Source organism: Rhinolophus hipposideros, assembly GCF_964194185.1.
Source record: "Rhinolophus hipposideros genome assembly, chromosome: 8".
In the NCBI taxonomy this organism is placed as follows: Eukaryota; Metazoa; Chordata; class Mammalia; order Chiroptera; family Rhinolophidae; genus Rhinolophus; species Rhinolophus hipposideros.
In genome coordinates this window covers 58,246,625-58,263,151 of record NC_138054.1, presented here as the reverse complement: position 1 = coordinate 58,263,151, position 16,527 = coordinate 58,246,625, and the positions used below count along the sequence as shown (strand labels likewise).

The following is a 16,527-nucleotide window of genomic DNA, read 5'->3' as shown; positions in this document are numbered from 1 at the left end:
AATTCAAAATAAAATAGATCTAAACTGCAAAATGAATGTTAGGAAGCCAAAAAAGCTTTCTTCACCCCCCCACCCCAAAGTGATTACTTGGTGCTTTTCAAAAATATAAAGTTATTTTTAATTTCTATTTCTCATTCTTTGTTAGGTGCTCTAAACACTCATGCCTGGTATGCCTCTTACTAATCCAGAGTTGCACACATCTGTAAGATCTGAAGTCTTGGCATTTCCCCTCTGTCATGCTGCCTCACAAACATTTTCAAGCAATTTCATAAAACTTTAACAAATTAAAATGTATTTTTAAATTTAAAAATCATTACCAAACAGCTCAAAAAAGTTTTTTGTCCCCATCCTGATCTCAAAGGCTCCAAATCAATATGAAGTTTTCCCCCATCCATCCAGGTGCCCAGGCTAAAACTCTGGGTTTTTAACCGCATGCTTGACTCCACCCTCCTCCCACCCCCACGACTCTCCTCCACTTTCCACACTATTGTGGAAAACTTCTAATGATCACATTTCTAATTTCCAAATGTGATCATTTTATTCTCTTGCTCAAAACCCTGCAGTGACTCTGCATGACCCACATGATAAAACTCAAATTTCTAAACCCTCCAGTCTTCCCCTCCCTTTCTGGGACTCCTGCATCCCTTTCTCACAGCACCAAGCACTGCACTATCAAATTTTAGTGAGAACACTAAGGAGAACACACACCACTAGTCAATTATGAAACTTCTTTCCCATTAGACCACCCAGCCCAAGCTTAACCGAGAGGAAAAACGTTGGAAATAATTGTTAATGATTCAAATGCCTGTTGGCCAGAGACACAGTAATGATACTGTTTGCTGTCACCAGAATCTTTCATGAAAACCCATTTTCAAACCTTGCCTCAAAGGTTGAACAAGCGGCGGCCAGTTGGCTCAGATGATTAGAGCATAGGGCTCATAACACCAATGTCGCCGGTTCAATTCTCACATGGGCCAGTGAGCTGTGCCCTCCACAACTAGATTGAAAACAATGACTTGACTTGGAGCTGATGGGTCCTGGAAAAACACACTGTTCCCCAATGTTCTCCAATAAAAATTTGAAGAAGAAAAAAAAGGTTGAACAAAAGTGAGAAACTCAACCATGCTGGCCATTACCAACCTATTCCGTCCCACAGCAACCTGGGTATGAAATGGCCTTAGATATTCCGGACAGTAAATTATTACTCTCTGCATTTTAATAACTTTGGTGTAATATAACATTTTGACACTATTAATACTCACTCCTTTGTTCCCAGCCCCATCTCAATATGTGATCCAAGGCAGGCAGGCACCACAAGTCCCAGGTAGGAATTGGTCCTTAAAAACATAGCTTTCGGGCAGCTGGATGGTTCAGTTGGTTAGAGCGCGAGCTCTCAACAAGGTTGCCGGTTCAATTCCTGCATGGAATGGTGCGCTGTGCCCACTGCAACTAAGATTGAAATCGGTGACTGGACTTGGAGCTCAGCTGTGTCCTCCACAACTAGATTGAAGGACAATGACGTGGAGCTGATGGGCCCTGGAAGGGCACACTGTTCCCCAATATTCCCTAATTAAAGAAAAAAACACATAGCTATAGTATAATATATATATAGTCATGGGATATGGAGTACAGCATAGGGAACAGAGTCAATAGAATTATAATAGATATATATGTCAGAGGGGCAATAGATTGGGGGAGAGGGGTTATCACTTTATGAGGGGTGAAATGTCTAACTATTGCATTGTTTTGTACACCTGAAACTAAAAAGTCAAAACAAAACATAGCCCAACACATCTGCCACCAAAAATCAAGTTAACCTAATTATTCAAAATTATAAAGTCCGTTATTTAATTCAAAAGATGTGATTCTTGGGGCAGCTGTATGGCTCAGTTGGTTAGAGTGTGAGCTCTTAACAGGGTTGCTGGTTTGATTCCCACAAGCGTCAGTGAGCTGCGCCCTCCACAACTAGATTGAAGACAAGAAGCTGCCGCTGAGCTTTCAGAAGGGAAGCCGGATGGCTCAGTAGGTTAGAGTGTGAGCTCTCAGCAATGAGGTTGCTGGTTCAATTCCCGCATGGGATGGTGGGCTGTGACCCGCCCCCCCCGCCCCCCCACAACTAAAGATTGAAAATGGCGACGGGACTTGGAGGGGAGCTGTGCCTTCCACAACTAGATTGAAGGACAATGACTTGACTTGGAGCTGATGGGCCCTGGAGAAACAACTGTTCCCCAGCATTCCCCCAAAAAAATTAAAAAAAAAAAGTGATTCTTAAAAGATGGTCAAACAACACTATTGGGCCAAAGAATGCTGTTAGGTGGTAAAGGATAGTGAGGGGTAATTGTTTCTTCTGCTATGTTCCAAACTGCATTTCATGAGAACATATTACTTTAATAACCAAAAAACTTCAGATCTTGCAGTTTTCAAAAATTAAATGTTTAGTTTTTTAAAAATTGTGATAAAATACACATAACATTTACCATTGTAACCATTTTAAAATATAGTTTAGTGTAAATTCACATTTTTGTGCAAGTAATCTTCAGAAGTTTTTCACCTTGCAAAACTGAAACACTATACCCATTAAACTGCATTTCCACCCCTCACCCCCCAAGACCACGGCAACCACCATTCTACTGTCTCTATGAGTTTAGATACCCCATCTATCATACAGCATTTTAAAAATATGTATAGTGTTTTGTCTTTTTGTGACTGGCTTATGTTTCACTTAACGTGTCTTCAAGGTTCATCCATGTTATAGCGTTTATCAGAATTTCCTTTTTTTTAAGGCTGAATAACATTCCATTGTATATTTTGGCTATTGTGATTGCTGCTATGAACATGGGTGTACAAATGTTTCTTTGAGACCCTGCTATCCATTCTCTTGAATATGTACTCAGAATTGGAATTGCTGGATCATATGGTAATTCTGTATTTAATATTTTGAGGAACCACCATATTGTTTTTCATAGTGACGCACCATTTCACATACCCACCAATAATGAATAAGGCTTCGTTTCTCCACATCCTCTCCAACACTTTTTTTTTTTTTTTTTGGTTAATAGCCATCCAGAAAGGTGTAAGGTAATTATCTCATTGTGGTTTTGATTTACATTTCCCTAATGACTAGTGATGTTGAGCAACTTTTCATATGCTTGTTGGCCTACAGAGTTTATTTGAACTACAGCAAAAGCTACTTTACATTTTTTAAACTCACTTTTTGAAACCTCTTTTCTTGGGAAAGTCCCTCTCCTCCATCAACTTAAGAAGCGGACAGGCTATGCTTACAAACTTTCATCCACACAGCAAGCAACCCTTCTAGAACAGCTGCAAAAGTGGAAGCCCAAACTGTAGGTGGTGATTGAAATAATGGTCCTGTGATCAGCAGGAAAATGACAAGCTTGCCCCCTAGTGACAAGTTAAGAAGATAATAGAAAAACAGCAAACGTTCTTAAAAGAAAAGGCACAACCACAAGAACATAATCTCTACCCCAGTCAGGAAATCTGGAGAGAACACTAATAACAAAACTACTAATCAATCAAAATAGTTTATTCACATGGACAGTTAAAAAGTTTCAGTTCTGAGGGACAAAATGTGTCACAAAACATACTGCTTATAAATCCCTACCTGAAGTTGCCTTGGGAATAATCTGTTTCCTGTGCGTGATAAGCGTACCAGGTGAGTGGACTGGGGGTGCTAATTTTAACTCTGAATGTCTCCACTAAAGGAGGGCTTATACTTCATCCTCTTTAGCTACCCTCCACCATAACAACCTTTACCCTTCCCAATCTCTATGAAATATATTGAAAAATGTGACTCTAACGGCAAAAAGGGAGCCCACACCAATGATTACATAAGTCAGAGGGTGGCAGTCGTGACTATTTCGCTGTTCTTAGATCCTTAAGCCCTCTATTATGTAGATCAAGACACTTTCTGATTTTCAAACCCTCCGAACTAAAATAATCATGATCATGATGATAATATAATGTCTGATTCCTTCAGGCTCTGTGGCTGCTATGTTTTCCAAATTCCTGCTCTTTGTCTCTCCTCCCCAGTCCCCAAAATTTCTAGGTCTCTCTAGATCAGTTTATCACAGAGGTACAAGAGTGTGAGAACTAAGACCCCATTCATGTGAGTATCTTCACAGAACATACCAGTTAAAGGAATAAATAAACACGTCAGGCTACATCCAGTAGGTGACTCTCTGAGGCAATGGGTCTACGTAACCAGAGCTACTGACATTAAGTCCCAAGTCTTCCTGCTCCAGCAGGTTGGCCTCCAAGGACTCCATCAGAAATACGAGGTGCCAGCCTCAAGCTGTTGCCCGCGAGGGTGGGTCACACTACCCAAACATTAAAGGCTGGACATTTTTCTGCTGTTCTTTATGCAGCTGCAGGGCCCGACTTTTTAGCACCTCGGCCTTGGCTTCATCCTTATCGACACCATCCCCCACCTTGTACATGCGGCTAGCGTTGGCACAGGCCCAGACATGGCCCAGGTCACAGGCTTTCATCGAGTATTTGCATGCCAGGCCCATGTCCTTGGGAAAGCCAGGGGCACCCTGCAGGAACATGGCACTGAGGTTGAAGCAGCTAGAGGCATAGCTGCCATCGCAGGCCCTTGTGTAATAGTCTCTGGCCTTCCCTAGATCGGGCTGGCCATCGTCGTTGACCTGTCCATCATGTGCCAGGAGACCAACATTGTGACATGCCTCCACAGACTTCTTTCCAGGCTTCTCACACGCCATCAGAAAGCAGCTGGAGGCAGCTTTCAGGTCCCGGGTCAGTCCACCTGAGAGGAAGGAAAGGGAAGAAAAAAGTAAACCCAAGCCAGGACAAAACCTGACTGTCTCAAGCCAAAGTTAGGGAACAATTCCTAAATAAAGTTCATAGACCTTGAGCCAAGGCAGCATGAAAGGAAGGTGACTTGGTATAGTGCACTGACCTTCCAGGTTTTTTAGCCGTGGAATCTTGTTCAAAGGAGATCTTATGAGGCAGCCCAAATAGGTAAAGGAAGCAAAAAGTAGAAATGATAATAATAGCTACTTTATGGGGTTACAGAGAGAACATGGCATCTTCTTAGAACTTTGTTAAATGTTAATTTAAATATATACTGAATGTATATTATTTGCCAACTACCGTGTTAAGTTCTGGGGAACAGACATTGTCCCTGCCTGTGGATCTTACGGTCTAACGAGAGAGACATTAAACAACTACACAAATAAATGTGTAAGTGTGACAAGCGTATGGAGGAAAAGTACAGGGTGCTATGAGAATGCATCATACACTACGGGGTGTCCTAGACGAGGGGGTGAGGTCAAGGAAAGCTTCCCCAAAAAAGTGACATTTGAGTTGTGAAATAATGGAAAAAAGAAGGAAAAGAAAATATGGGTTGTTCCAGGCAAAACTGTTCCAGGTAGCAGGAATAAGACACAAAAAGGAGCCCATGTGGATAGAACATGGAAATCACTGGGGAAGGGAGGCTGGGGAGGCAGGCAGGGGTCAGATCACGCAGGGTCTGGTGGATCTTATTAAGGACCCTGTACTTAATCCTAGGAGCAGTAAATGGGAAACTGCTAATAGGTCATTTTAAGCAGAGATAGTTGCAGGGTTCAATTTTTTTCTTTAGTTCGTTTTTTTTTTTAATGGAAAATTTCAAATCCACATGTACCATCACCCATTCTCAAAAAATATAAACATTTTAACTACCTCTTAACATTATTTTTTAAAGAAAGAAATCATCCCAAATACACCACCTAGAAATAACCATTGCTCTCATTCAAAGAACACCATTCCAGTCACCTTTGTAGTATGTGTTCAGATTAAATACTGGCTGGCTGAATCGACAGCAAGATAGAAGTGCTTTGAAAAACTGGATTACACATGCTATTTGTAAATTTAAAAACTAACTTTGATTTTACTTGAATTTATGGAAAGAAACCCAAACTGAAATGAAACTGAAGAAGTTGTTGAACTTCAAACGAATATTTCTTCACTAGAGAAATTTCCTAAATGGGCCCCTAGAGTTACAAAGATATTATTAAAAATATTAAAAGGTCAGAGTCATTGTTTTTATTTTTCAACTAAATTTCTGACAGTATTGAGTCACAACGAGAAAATGTGAGGATACTGGCATCTCATACTTCCTCCCATCTCTCCTCTCCCACGTTGTACTTTTGGGAGGTTATGTTACTGCAGCTTCGGGAAAGAGCACAGTGGTTAACGAAGCCCAGGCTCTGTAGCCAGAAAACCTAGGCTCCCGTCCCAGCTCCATTAGTTGTCAGCTGTGTGACCTTAGCATGTTATTTAACATCAACAAGCCTCAGCCTTCCTCATGCGTAAAATAAGGATAACAGTATCTACTTCATATGTGGGAAGCTTAAATGCATTCTTACAAAGAGCATGGAAGAGAATAAGTACTCAGCAAATGCACAGTGTTTGTATGTCATAAAGGTTTATATTATTTACATTCTATTCGGTAAACCTACGTAGTCCCATATTCATTCTAAATGGATTCTGCTCACCACTGGTCTTTCCATAAGAGTGTCTCCATTCCTGAATTATTCCTCTTGATTCATTTCTTTATTGGTTATCAGATAGGTTTTTCTAGAAAAGCACATAGATGGAGGTATCTCAAACAACTGGAAATGGAACTACCTCATGACCCAGCAATTCCACTCTTAGGTATATATCCAGAGAAATCCAAAACACTAATTCGAAAAAATTGATGCACCCCTATGTTTATTGCAGCACTATACACAATGGCCAGGACATGGAAACAACCGAAATGCCCATCGGTAGGTGACTGGATTAGGAAATTGTGGTACATTTACACAATGGAGTACTACTCGACCATAAAGAAGAATGAAATCTTACCATTTGCAACGATATGGATGGACCTAGAGAACATTATGCTAAGTGAAATAAGTCAGACGGAGAAAGACAAATACCATATATCTCACTTATATGTGGAATCTAAAGAGCTGAACAAATGAACAAACTATCAGAAACAGTCTCAGATATAGAGGAAAAACTGAGGGTTGCTAGATAGGTGGGGGGGTGGGGATGAGGGAGAAGGTGAGAGGATTAGAAAGCTCAGTTGGTAACCACAGGATTGCCACAAGGATACGAAAGACAGTTTGGGGAATATAATCAATAATGTAAAGATTTTATAGGGTATCCGAAGGGCACTTCTCTTATTAGGGAGACCACTTCATGGACGGTGTAGGTGCCTGACCACTGCACTGTACACCCAAAGCTGAAGCTGAATAATAATGAATGTCAACTATAAGTTAATATATATATATAATCACAGGATGTGGAGTACAGCATTAAGGAATAGTCAGTGGAACTGTAACGGCTATATACGATGTCAGAGTAGTAGATTGGGGGAGGGGGGTTATCACTTTGTGAGGGGTATAAATGTCTAACTAGTACATTGTTTTGTACACCTGAAACTAATTAAAAAAAATAAGAAAAAAGAAAAGCTCATAGATTCTATATCCCTGAGTTCTTTCAACTTTAATAATGTATTCCTCTCACCTTTATATTTAAATAGTACATTGCTAGGTCTTTCTTTTATACCCAGCCTGACATTCTCGGCCTTTTTACCTGTTTACTTTCATTTAATGCAATTATCGATACATTGGGTTTAAGTCTACAATCTTGTTTCCCACTTGTCCCAAATGTTCTTTGCTCCTTTCTTCTTTTGCGTTTTAAATTGCATATTTCTAAGTCCATTTCATTCTCATCATTCGCTTTTTAGTTCTATTTCTTTTTCCAGTGGTTTATCTAGTGATTATAATATATATCCTTATCACAATCTGCCATGAATTAATATTATACCACTTCACATATATGTTAAGAATCTTACAACAGTGTACTTTAATTTACCACATTCCCATCCTTTGTACTATTGCTATCAAGTTTTACTTCCATATATATTACTTTTTTTTACCATGTATATTACTTTTTGTTTTACTTCTCTTATATATAAGCCTCACAAAACACTGCTATTATTTTTGCTTTAAACAGACTTTTAAATACATTAAGAAATGAGGAAAATGTCATTTCTAATGTGCTGTATTCTTTTGTATGGATCCTAGTTTCCATCTGTTACCATTTTCCATCAACCCAAACAATTTTATTTCTTGTAGTATAAGTTTGCTAGTGACATTCTCTCAGGTTTTATTTACCTAAAAATGAATTTATTTCATCTTCATTTTTAAAGATGTTTTTGCTAAAGTAGAATTCAAATTTGACTTTTTTCTTTCAGCATTAAAAAGATGTTCTTTTGTCTTCTGGCTTATGTAGTTTCTGGAGAGAAATCAGTGGTTGTTTTCTCACCGTTGTTCCCTTCAATGTCATTTTCTCTGACTGTTTTTATGATTTTTTCTTTGTCTTTGGTTTTCAGCAAATTGGTAATAAGTGTCTAGGTGTGGTCTTCATTGGTTATCCTGCTTGGATTCAGTGAGCTTCATGGATCTGTGGACTGATATTTTTCATCAAATTTGGAAATTTTTCTGCTGTTATTTCTTTAAATATTTTTTCTGCCCCAATCTCTTCTCTTTCTGGGACTCCAATACACATATGCTAGAATGATGGATATCGAACCCCACAGGCTGAGGCTCTGTCCTTTTTCTTAGTGTTTCTGTTTAGACAATATCAATAATCCTATCTTTAAGTAATTGATCTTTCAAATTCACTGATTACTTTCTTTTGAAGTTTCTAACGTGCTGATAAGCCTGACCAGTGAACTTTGCATTATATATTTATATCCTCTTTTTTTTTAAGGAGGGCGCAGCTCAGCTCCAGGTCCAGTTGCTGTTGCTAGTTGCAGGGGGCGCAACCCACCATCCCATGCGGGAGTCCAACTGGCAACCTTGTGGTTGAGAGGACACGCTCCAACCAACTGAGCCATCCGGGAGCTCAGCTGCAGCTCAGCTCAAGGTGCCCACCATCCCTTGCGGGACTCGAGGAATTGAACTGGCAACCTTGTGGTTGAGAGCCCACTGGCCCATGTGGGAATCGAACCGGCAGCCTTCAGAGTTAGGAGCAAGGAGCTCTAACCACCTGAGCCACCGGGCTGGCCCCTGGGTCTTTTTCTATTGACTGTTTTTTTACTGCTTAGTAGTTTCTTATTTTATGCTAGAGATTGTGAATGATGATACTTCGTACAGTTTGGATTTTGTTGATTTCCTTTAAAGACTGTTGAGTTTTATTCTGGCAGGTAGCTAATTTACAAGTGAGTCAGCCTGATCCTTTTGAGGCTTGTTTTTAAGTTGTAATCATGAACCTTTTTCACTCCCCGTTAGAACCCTACTTATTATCTGTTTCATTGCTGCATAATATTTCATCAAAAAGATGTGTATAAGAGTTACTTTCCACTTCCTTTCATAGGACATTTAGATTGCTTCACAGAATAAAACATCTAGCCAAAACATTCCTTGGGTCACTCTAAGTGTGCAATCCAAAGTAGCTTCTGCAGCAACCAATACAAACCAGACCTGTTCACACTGATAGAATGTTTTACAATTTAACAAAGCAGGGCTCAGTCAGTGCTCAGGACTAAAGGTGTGTTCTTTGGCTTCCCACTCTTTCTCTTGCTCCAAGCTATCCTTGATAAAAGGAATTATTAACTAGTCTGTCAAGAAAGGACACTGCATGTGTTTTTAGGAACAGAGGGCAAAACCAGAAGACTGTAAAATCCTTTGGCTCAGAACTAGGCATGGGGAGCCAACAGTACTGGCTTTAGACATGGCAGGGCCCAACATGGCAGTGCTAAACAGCAATCCAAGGAGTTTGAGTAGCAAAAATCTACTAATGGGAGTTTCTGTGACCACTTTGGTTTGAACACCTGGAGAGATTTACTTAAGAACATCAGTTTAACAGAGGATTAATTATTGTTCTCTAAACACTGTGTTTTATCACACCTGCTCACCTTCTTTCTGCCTGGGACATAACTATTCCACCTCCAGACAAAATCTGCTCTGTCCCAGTTTCAATGCCTCCTCTTTTATGGCAGCACGTCCTAATGACGATACTCTTCCAGCACTGAACCCCCACAGTACTTTACATGTCTCTCTCTGAAGATGCTTATTGAGCTCTCCCAAGTGTAACAGGTATTAGTATAAATATTTCTTCCCCCTCACTGGTCCTCATCTAATTCTCTGTTTCACTGTAGATAGTAAATACTAAAAGTCTGCTCAACAAAGGAGCTCTTAAGCAAAATAAAAAAGTCTCAGGGCACAATCACTAATCACATAAGTTTGTATAAAAGAAGGGAAAATAATTTCACAGCCTTTGTTTTCCCTAATTCAATAAGAAACTCAAAGTCTTTGTGGAAAATATAGCAAAATATGGTATGAAGACAAAAGGAACCCAAAACTTTATGAAGAGACAAATCCAGAGATAAGAGCTGGGAACATTTTTGTTTCTGCACACGGTCTAAGCTGAGTTCACACCATATATAATTTTGAATTCTGCTTTCTTCACTGAATATTATATCATAAGCTTTCCCATAGCAATAAAAATTATTCCGAAACGTTACTTTTTAATGGGCTAAATAACGTTCCATTTAACTGAAGTAACATTATTTATTTAACTAAGCTACTACTGTTGGCACACAGGCTTTTAAAAATATAATTAACATAATGCAATTACGTGCTACTTGTAAATTATAAATTAATGAAAAATTTGCCAGACAAATAATGCTGGGGTGAGTATCTTTGCACATAATCTTTATTTGCATTTTCAGTTATTTCCTTAGGCCAGGATACTAGGAGAATTACTAGATCAAAGAAATGCCCCTCTGTTCCTGTAAGAGAAACTGATATTCCAGTTGATGCTAAACTTTTCATGAAAACAAGGACTACCAGAGCCCCCCAATGTCCCACGTGAAAGCAGAAATAATCCTCATAGCTCCAGAGAATAAAAAAGACATTTTCTTCATCAAACTTTTAGTGAACATCTTTCTAACCAGGCTTGGCTGGGCCCTGGGGACAAGGGATGAATGAATCACAACATCCTCAAAAAACTCATGATCTAGTGGGGAAAAAAAAAAAAAAAAGCCGGCTGTGAAAGGTCATCATCCTATTTGTGGTGGTTTTAAAATATGACTGTAAATTCTTTGATATTTCTGCCTTCAAGGGGTTCTTTATTTCTCTCCCCTAGTGTGGACTATACTTACTGACTCACTTCTAATAAATAGAATTGTGATGGAAATGAAAAATGTCTGATGTCCAAGGGTAGGTCATAAAAGACACTGAGGATTCCATCTTGTCCTCTCTCGGATCACTCACTCTGGAGAAGGACAGGTGCCTTGGCATAAGGATACACAAGTAGCCCATGGAGAGATCCATGTCACAAGGAACTGAAGTTTCCTGATAACAGATGACAAGGAACAGATGGCTTTACCAACAGCCACATGAGTGAGCCATCTTAGAAACGGAAACTCCTACTTCAGTCAAGCCCTCAAATGTCTGCAGCCCTAACTCCATGGCTAATGTTTCGACTGCAACCTTATGAGAGACCCTGAGAAACACAACTATGCCTAAGAAAGTATATGAAATAGTAAGTTCGTTGGAGGGGCCGCCTGGTAGCTCAGGTGGTTGGAGCTCTGTGCTCCTAATGCCAGGGTCGCCAGTTCAATTCCCACATGGGAATTGTGGGCCAGTGAGCTGTGCCCTGCCAGAGGTTAGCGACCGACTGCCTCAGCCGGGGGGGTGGGGGTAGGGGGTGGGGGTGGGGGGTGGGGGGGGAAGGGAGGGCCCAGGAGCTGTGTCCTACACAACTAGACTGAGAAACAACAGCTTGAACTGGAGTTGGGGTGGGGGAGACAGAAGAAAGGGGGGTAAAAATAAGTTTGTTGGGATAATTTGCTACCTAGCACTTAAACACTACTCCAGTGATAACCACATTTAGGGCAAGAGGTAAAAAGATAGATGGAAGGGAATTGATCATTATTGATCCTTCCTTCCATGCTAATGTCTTTACCTACATTATCCTATTTAATTCTCACAACCCTGTGAAGCAAGTGCTATTTTTTTCTCCATTTTACAGGTGATAATCGTGACATAGAAGTAAAGTGACTGGCTCAAGGTCCTACTACTTACACAAATAATATTCCCTAAGGTCTGCCTAACTTGAAAGTTGTGCCATTTCCTTTGTCAGTCTGTTGAACTTGTCTCAAAATCTTCCTACAGTGTGCTTCCCCAATGCCTATGAGGACCCTTCTGCAGAGGGCTCAATAAAAGGCTCAGGATATGGTGCCAGCACTACTGTTCATGACAAAGACCAAAGACAACAGGCCCTTCCTTACCTTTTCCGGTCACATAATAGGCCCCCAGTTTGTAGCAGCTATCACTGTGTTTGTTGTCTTCACAGTTGAACTTCAACACCTTGGCAGCCTCATCAAAATTCTTCTGGATCCCTTCCAAATAGTCCACCAGACGATAACAACCTGTGAGAAGAGGGCAAGAACTGTTCTTCATGTCTGGAGCTGCTGCTCAGGAGTGGGGAGGATTCAGGCGTGGCAGGCCATTATGTGTCTTTCATTTAGGACCAGCCTCTGTCCTCCTTAGGTACGACAGGGGAACCTTAGCACAAAGAATGCAGGTGGCGTTCAGCCATTCTTACAAAGGGCAGTGTCTGCTGTTAGGCAAGGACGGAGCAATCTACAGACTGGGGAGACCTTGGTCCTTGCACTGATTCTTCCACTCACCAGGCCTTCTGCTTCCTGTCAGCCAGGCCCCAAACTCAGGGACTTCCAGGATTGAAACTCTGCTACCTTTGGAACTTCTCAGAAAGTTCAGCAGTAAAACACAGAAAACCAAAAGGGCCCATGTGCCAGTCTTTGGAAACAGGGATGTTTCGATGACTCTATCTTATTCCTCAGCCAGGTCGGGAATGTGAAGCCTGAAGACAAGAGTAGAAACAGCAGCTACCAAAGGGGCTGGAAATACACTTTCTTTCCTTGGCAGTCTCTAGTCCCAATGAGCCTTTCCTTAACATCTCTCTCCCCTCTGTCCCTTCTTTTTCATCCCCAATAATACCCATCTCTCATTCATTTCATTCAACAAATATTTGAGCATCTGTGTTCACTTATGTACCAAACACTGCTTCAGATGCTAGGAATACAGTCACCCGCCCTCCTAAAAATTACATTCTAGAGGAGGAAACACAATAAATAAGTAAATAGGTGAACAAGATATATTCAAATAGCAATAAATGCTATGACTGAAATAAAACAGGATGATAAGATAGTTCGTTGTGCATTGGGGGAATGGTTCACACAGATTGGACAATCCCGGAGGGCCTCACTAAGGACTGTGATGTCTGAGTTGAGATGTGGATAATAAGAATAAACGAGGTATTGGGGGTGGCCGGTTATCTCAGTTGGTTAGAGCATGGTGCTAATAACACCGAGGTTGCCAGTTTGATCCCCGCATGGGTCACTGTGAGCTGCGCCCTCCTTAAAAAATAAAATAAATAAAATAAAATATTGTATCTTAAAAAAAAAGAAGAAACAATGTATTTAAAGACAATGAAATGGGAAGGGTGCAGAAAGTCCCAGGCATAAGGAACAGTAAACAAAAAGGCCTAAAAGAGGGAATAACCTTGGCATAAATAAGGTATGTGGCTGGATCAAGGAGGAAAGGGGCAGGAAATGAGGCGAGGAAGGGAAGGACCAGATAGCATAGGAAGGAGTTAGGATTTTACTCCAAGTCAATAGCAAACCACTGGAGGGTTTTAAGATGGGAATTGATAGGATTACATTTGTATTTTTAAAGGGTTCCTCTAAAATATGTGTTTGTATACACCTGGATGAATATGGAGGAAGTTAAATATACTTAACCAGGGGAAGACTGATAACAGCACTGATAACAGCAAACGTGTTATTTTCGTTATTTAAAAATCTAATAAATGAGGAAAGAACAGATTTTAAGGGAATGAGGATGCAAACAGAGAAGACAGGTTAGAAGGCTATTTCAGTAATCCAGATGAGAGATTATGATGACTTTGAAGGAAACTACTATACCAGTAGCTACATAACTACACTATGGCCTCCTCATAGGCTCTTCTTCTAAAGTGCCGCAGCCAGTCCGTCTTATAATGCCCATTCTTCTCCACGCCACTGCTCGGTATATTCTCCAGAATACACTACCAAGAACTCTCTCCTCAGGAACATGTGTGGCTCTCTGTTGCCTACAGAATAGTCTAAATTACTTATCCTGGCATTCAATACAGCCTGACGTACTGTGGCCCAGGCTCCCTCTTCAATCTTATTTCTGACTACATCCTAACTTCAACCTTCCAAAAGACAGACAGTACTTTGTTCTCCCAACCTCTCCTCCATTTAATCAACACTTGCCTGTTCCTCTTGACCAGCCCCAGAAATCTTTTCCAACCATCCTGCTCCTCAGTGGCTCCAATTCCTGTGAATTCTCTCTCAACTTAGGACATAGACCAGCCTCAAAGAACAACCCTAGGTTCTTTTTAAGCCATCAAACTACAGAACAACTCTGTAGTTGGTTAGCAACAAGAAATAGCTATAGTATGTTCTGGAAACTAGACTGCAAGCTATTAGAAGGCAGGGCACGTGCCCCTTTTCCCCCTCTGTAAAAGTAAAGTAGGAAGAAGAAAACCACCCCAAAGGTACTGGCTGCTCTGGGTGGCCCCTTATGAAAAACCACCACCCACCCACACCCTCAAGTCAACTCAATCTTCCCAGAACACGCAGGGCACATGCATGCCTTTCCACTAACTGAGGTATCTGCCTGGCACAGCTCTCACTTACCTTCTTCAAGGCTCTGTTCAAATGCCCCTTTCTCAATGATTCCCCCCGACCACTCCATTCAAAATTGCCCTCCTGAACTCCTGACACTGCTCAGTCAGTTCTTTTTCCCATTGCAATTACTTTCTAACACACTATTTCATGTACGTCCTCATGTTTATCGTCCAGTTCCCCCTACTAAAATGAAAGCTCCACGAGGCCAGGGAATTTTATCTGTTCATTGACGTATCCCCAGTTCCTCTACCCCACGTGCCCAATCCCGGCGCGGCCTCCAGGCTCAGGCTGGCGGAGCATTCCCCCTGGGCGAACCTGACAAGCCCTCATTAGTCCCACCCCGCCCCTCTCCAATACACACAAGGTTGTCAGTGTCCCACAGACCCCGGCCCGACGTGTCCCCGACCCGTGACCCCTTCCCGATTTCCTCAGAGGTCGCTCACGTGAGCCGTCGGCCCCCTCCCCTGCTCTATGCACCCAAGTGTCCCAGTCCGCGCCGGCCGCGCTCACCGTCCGGGTCCTTCTCGCGGTAGCACTGATAGTTGCATTCCACTTCCATGTTCTCCAGAAACGACTTCACCTGCTCCTCGTCCTGGAAGTCCACCACGCCCGCCATGGCTCTGGCTCGTCCGGCAGTGATTACCCAGGCCGCGCAGCACTGGGGCTTCACGGTCACGTGAGCCGGGGAGGGGCGGGGCCTGGGCGGGGCCTGGGCGGGGCGTGCCGCCGAGGTCTGCGCTCCCCCGCCTCCTTCTCCAAAGCCCGGCTGCGTGAACCTGGGCTTCCCCTCGGTTCTCACGCTGTTCAAGTCTTTGGCAGTCAAGTGTCTTCCTCTGGTCAGCCCATTCCTAAGACTGATGGCGGTCTTTCTGCAGCATTTTATCTGTGCCAGCTTTGTGCCTTAAATTATTTTCTGCCTGCTGTCTTTTATCCCTTCATCTGTCCATTCTTTCGTTAGTTCTGTATTCCCTAAGCGCCAATCGTGTGCCTCACCAAGTGCTTGGTTCTAGTGCTTCCACAGCTAGGAAGTATGATCCCTGCCTTTAAAGCGCTTGCAGTTTAGGAGGAAGACATTTACTTATTCATTCAGCAAACATTTTGAGCACCGATTATGTGCCAGATGTAATTGGACGAACCAATACTCCTAAATCTGTACAAGTGCAGGGAGAAGTCTGGTTCATCTCTATGTTCTTCCCAGACCCATCCCCTGCCCCCAACATGAATGACCTAAGGAATGGATGGCTGTGGGAGATGATGACTGAAACACAAGCTGTAGAGGGTGTAGAAAAAAGTCTGAACTTTGTTCCAGATGCCATTCTAAGAGCATTATGTAAATTCTCATATAATTCTCACTGTGACACTCACTGTGATACTGTGGGGTAGGTATTATATTTTCATTACAATAGCTTGTCCGAGGTCACACAGGAAGTGAGAGAGTTGTGCAGCAAATACTTTTTGAATAAAAGAATGAATGAGGTACAAGAGGAATGTGTCAAGGAGATGGGGGAGAGGAAAGGAACTTTACCTGTGTTTTTTTTTTTTTACATTTGTTCTGCTCAGAATCATCAGCTCCATAAAGCCTAGACTGAAAGCTCTCCAAAGACAGCCACTTCCTACTCATCTTTGCGTTCCAGCCAGCCCTAGTCTAGAGCCCTCAGTGGAGTTCAATCCATGGTTTCCCAGTACCTATAGCAATGCTCCCCAAATGACTCCACAATTAACCTATCCCTAATGGTATCAGTGAT

The 16,527-nt window shown here is 41.8% G+C and overlaps 1 protein-coding gene across 1 annotated transcript; it reads right to left on the bottom strand.

The window, feature by feature from the left end:
* Positions 1-3,050: 3,050 nt before the first annotated feature.
* On the bottom strand, positions 3,051-15,436 carry COA7 (cytochrome c oxidase assembly factor 7). The gene is made up of 3 exons (XM_081054653.1): positions 15,293-15,436; positions 12,314-12,454; positions 3,051-4,786 (listed from the first exon to the last, which is right to left on the bottom strand). The coding sequence occupies exons 1-3, from the start codon at positions 15,396-15,398 to the stop codon at positions 4,338-4,340; spliced, it is 696 nt and encodes a 231-aa protein (XP_080910779.1). The 5' UTR covers positions 15,399-15,436; the 3' UTR covers positions 3,051-4,337.
* Between the last annotated feature and the right edge of the window lie 1,091 nt (positions 15,437-16,527).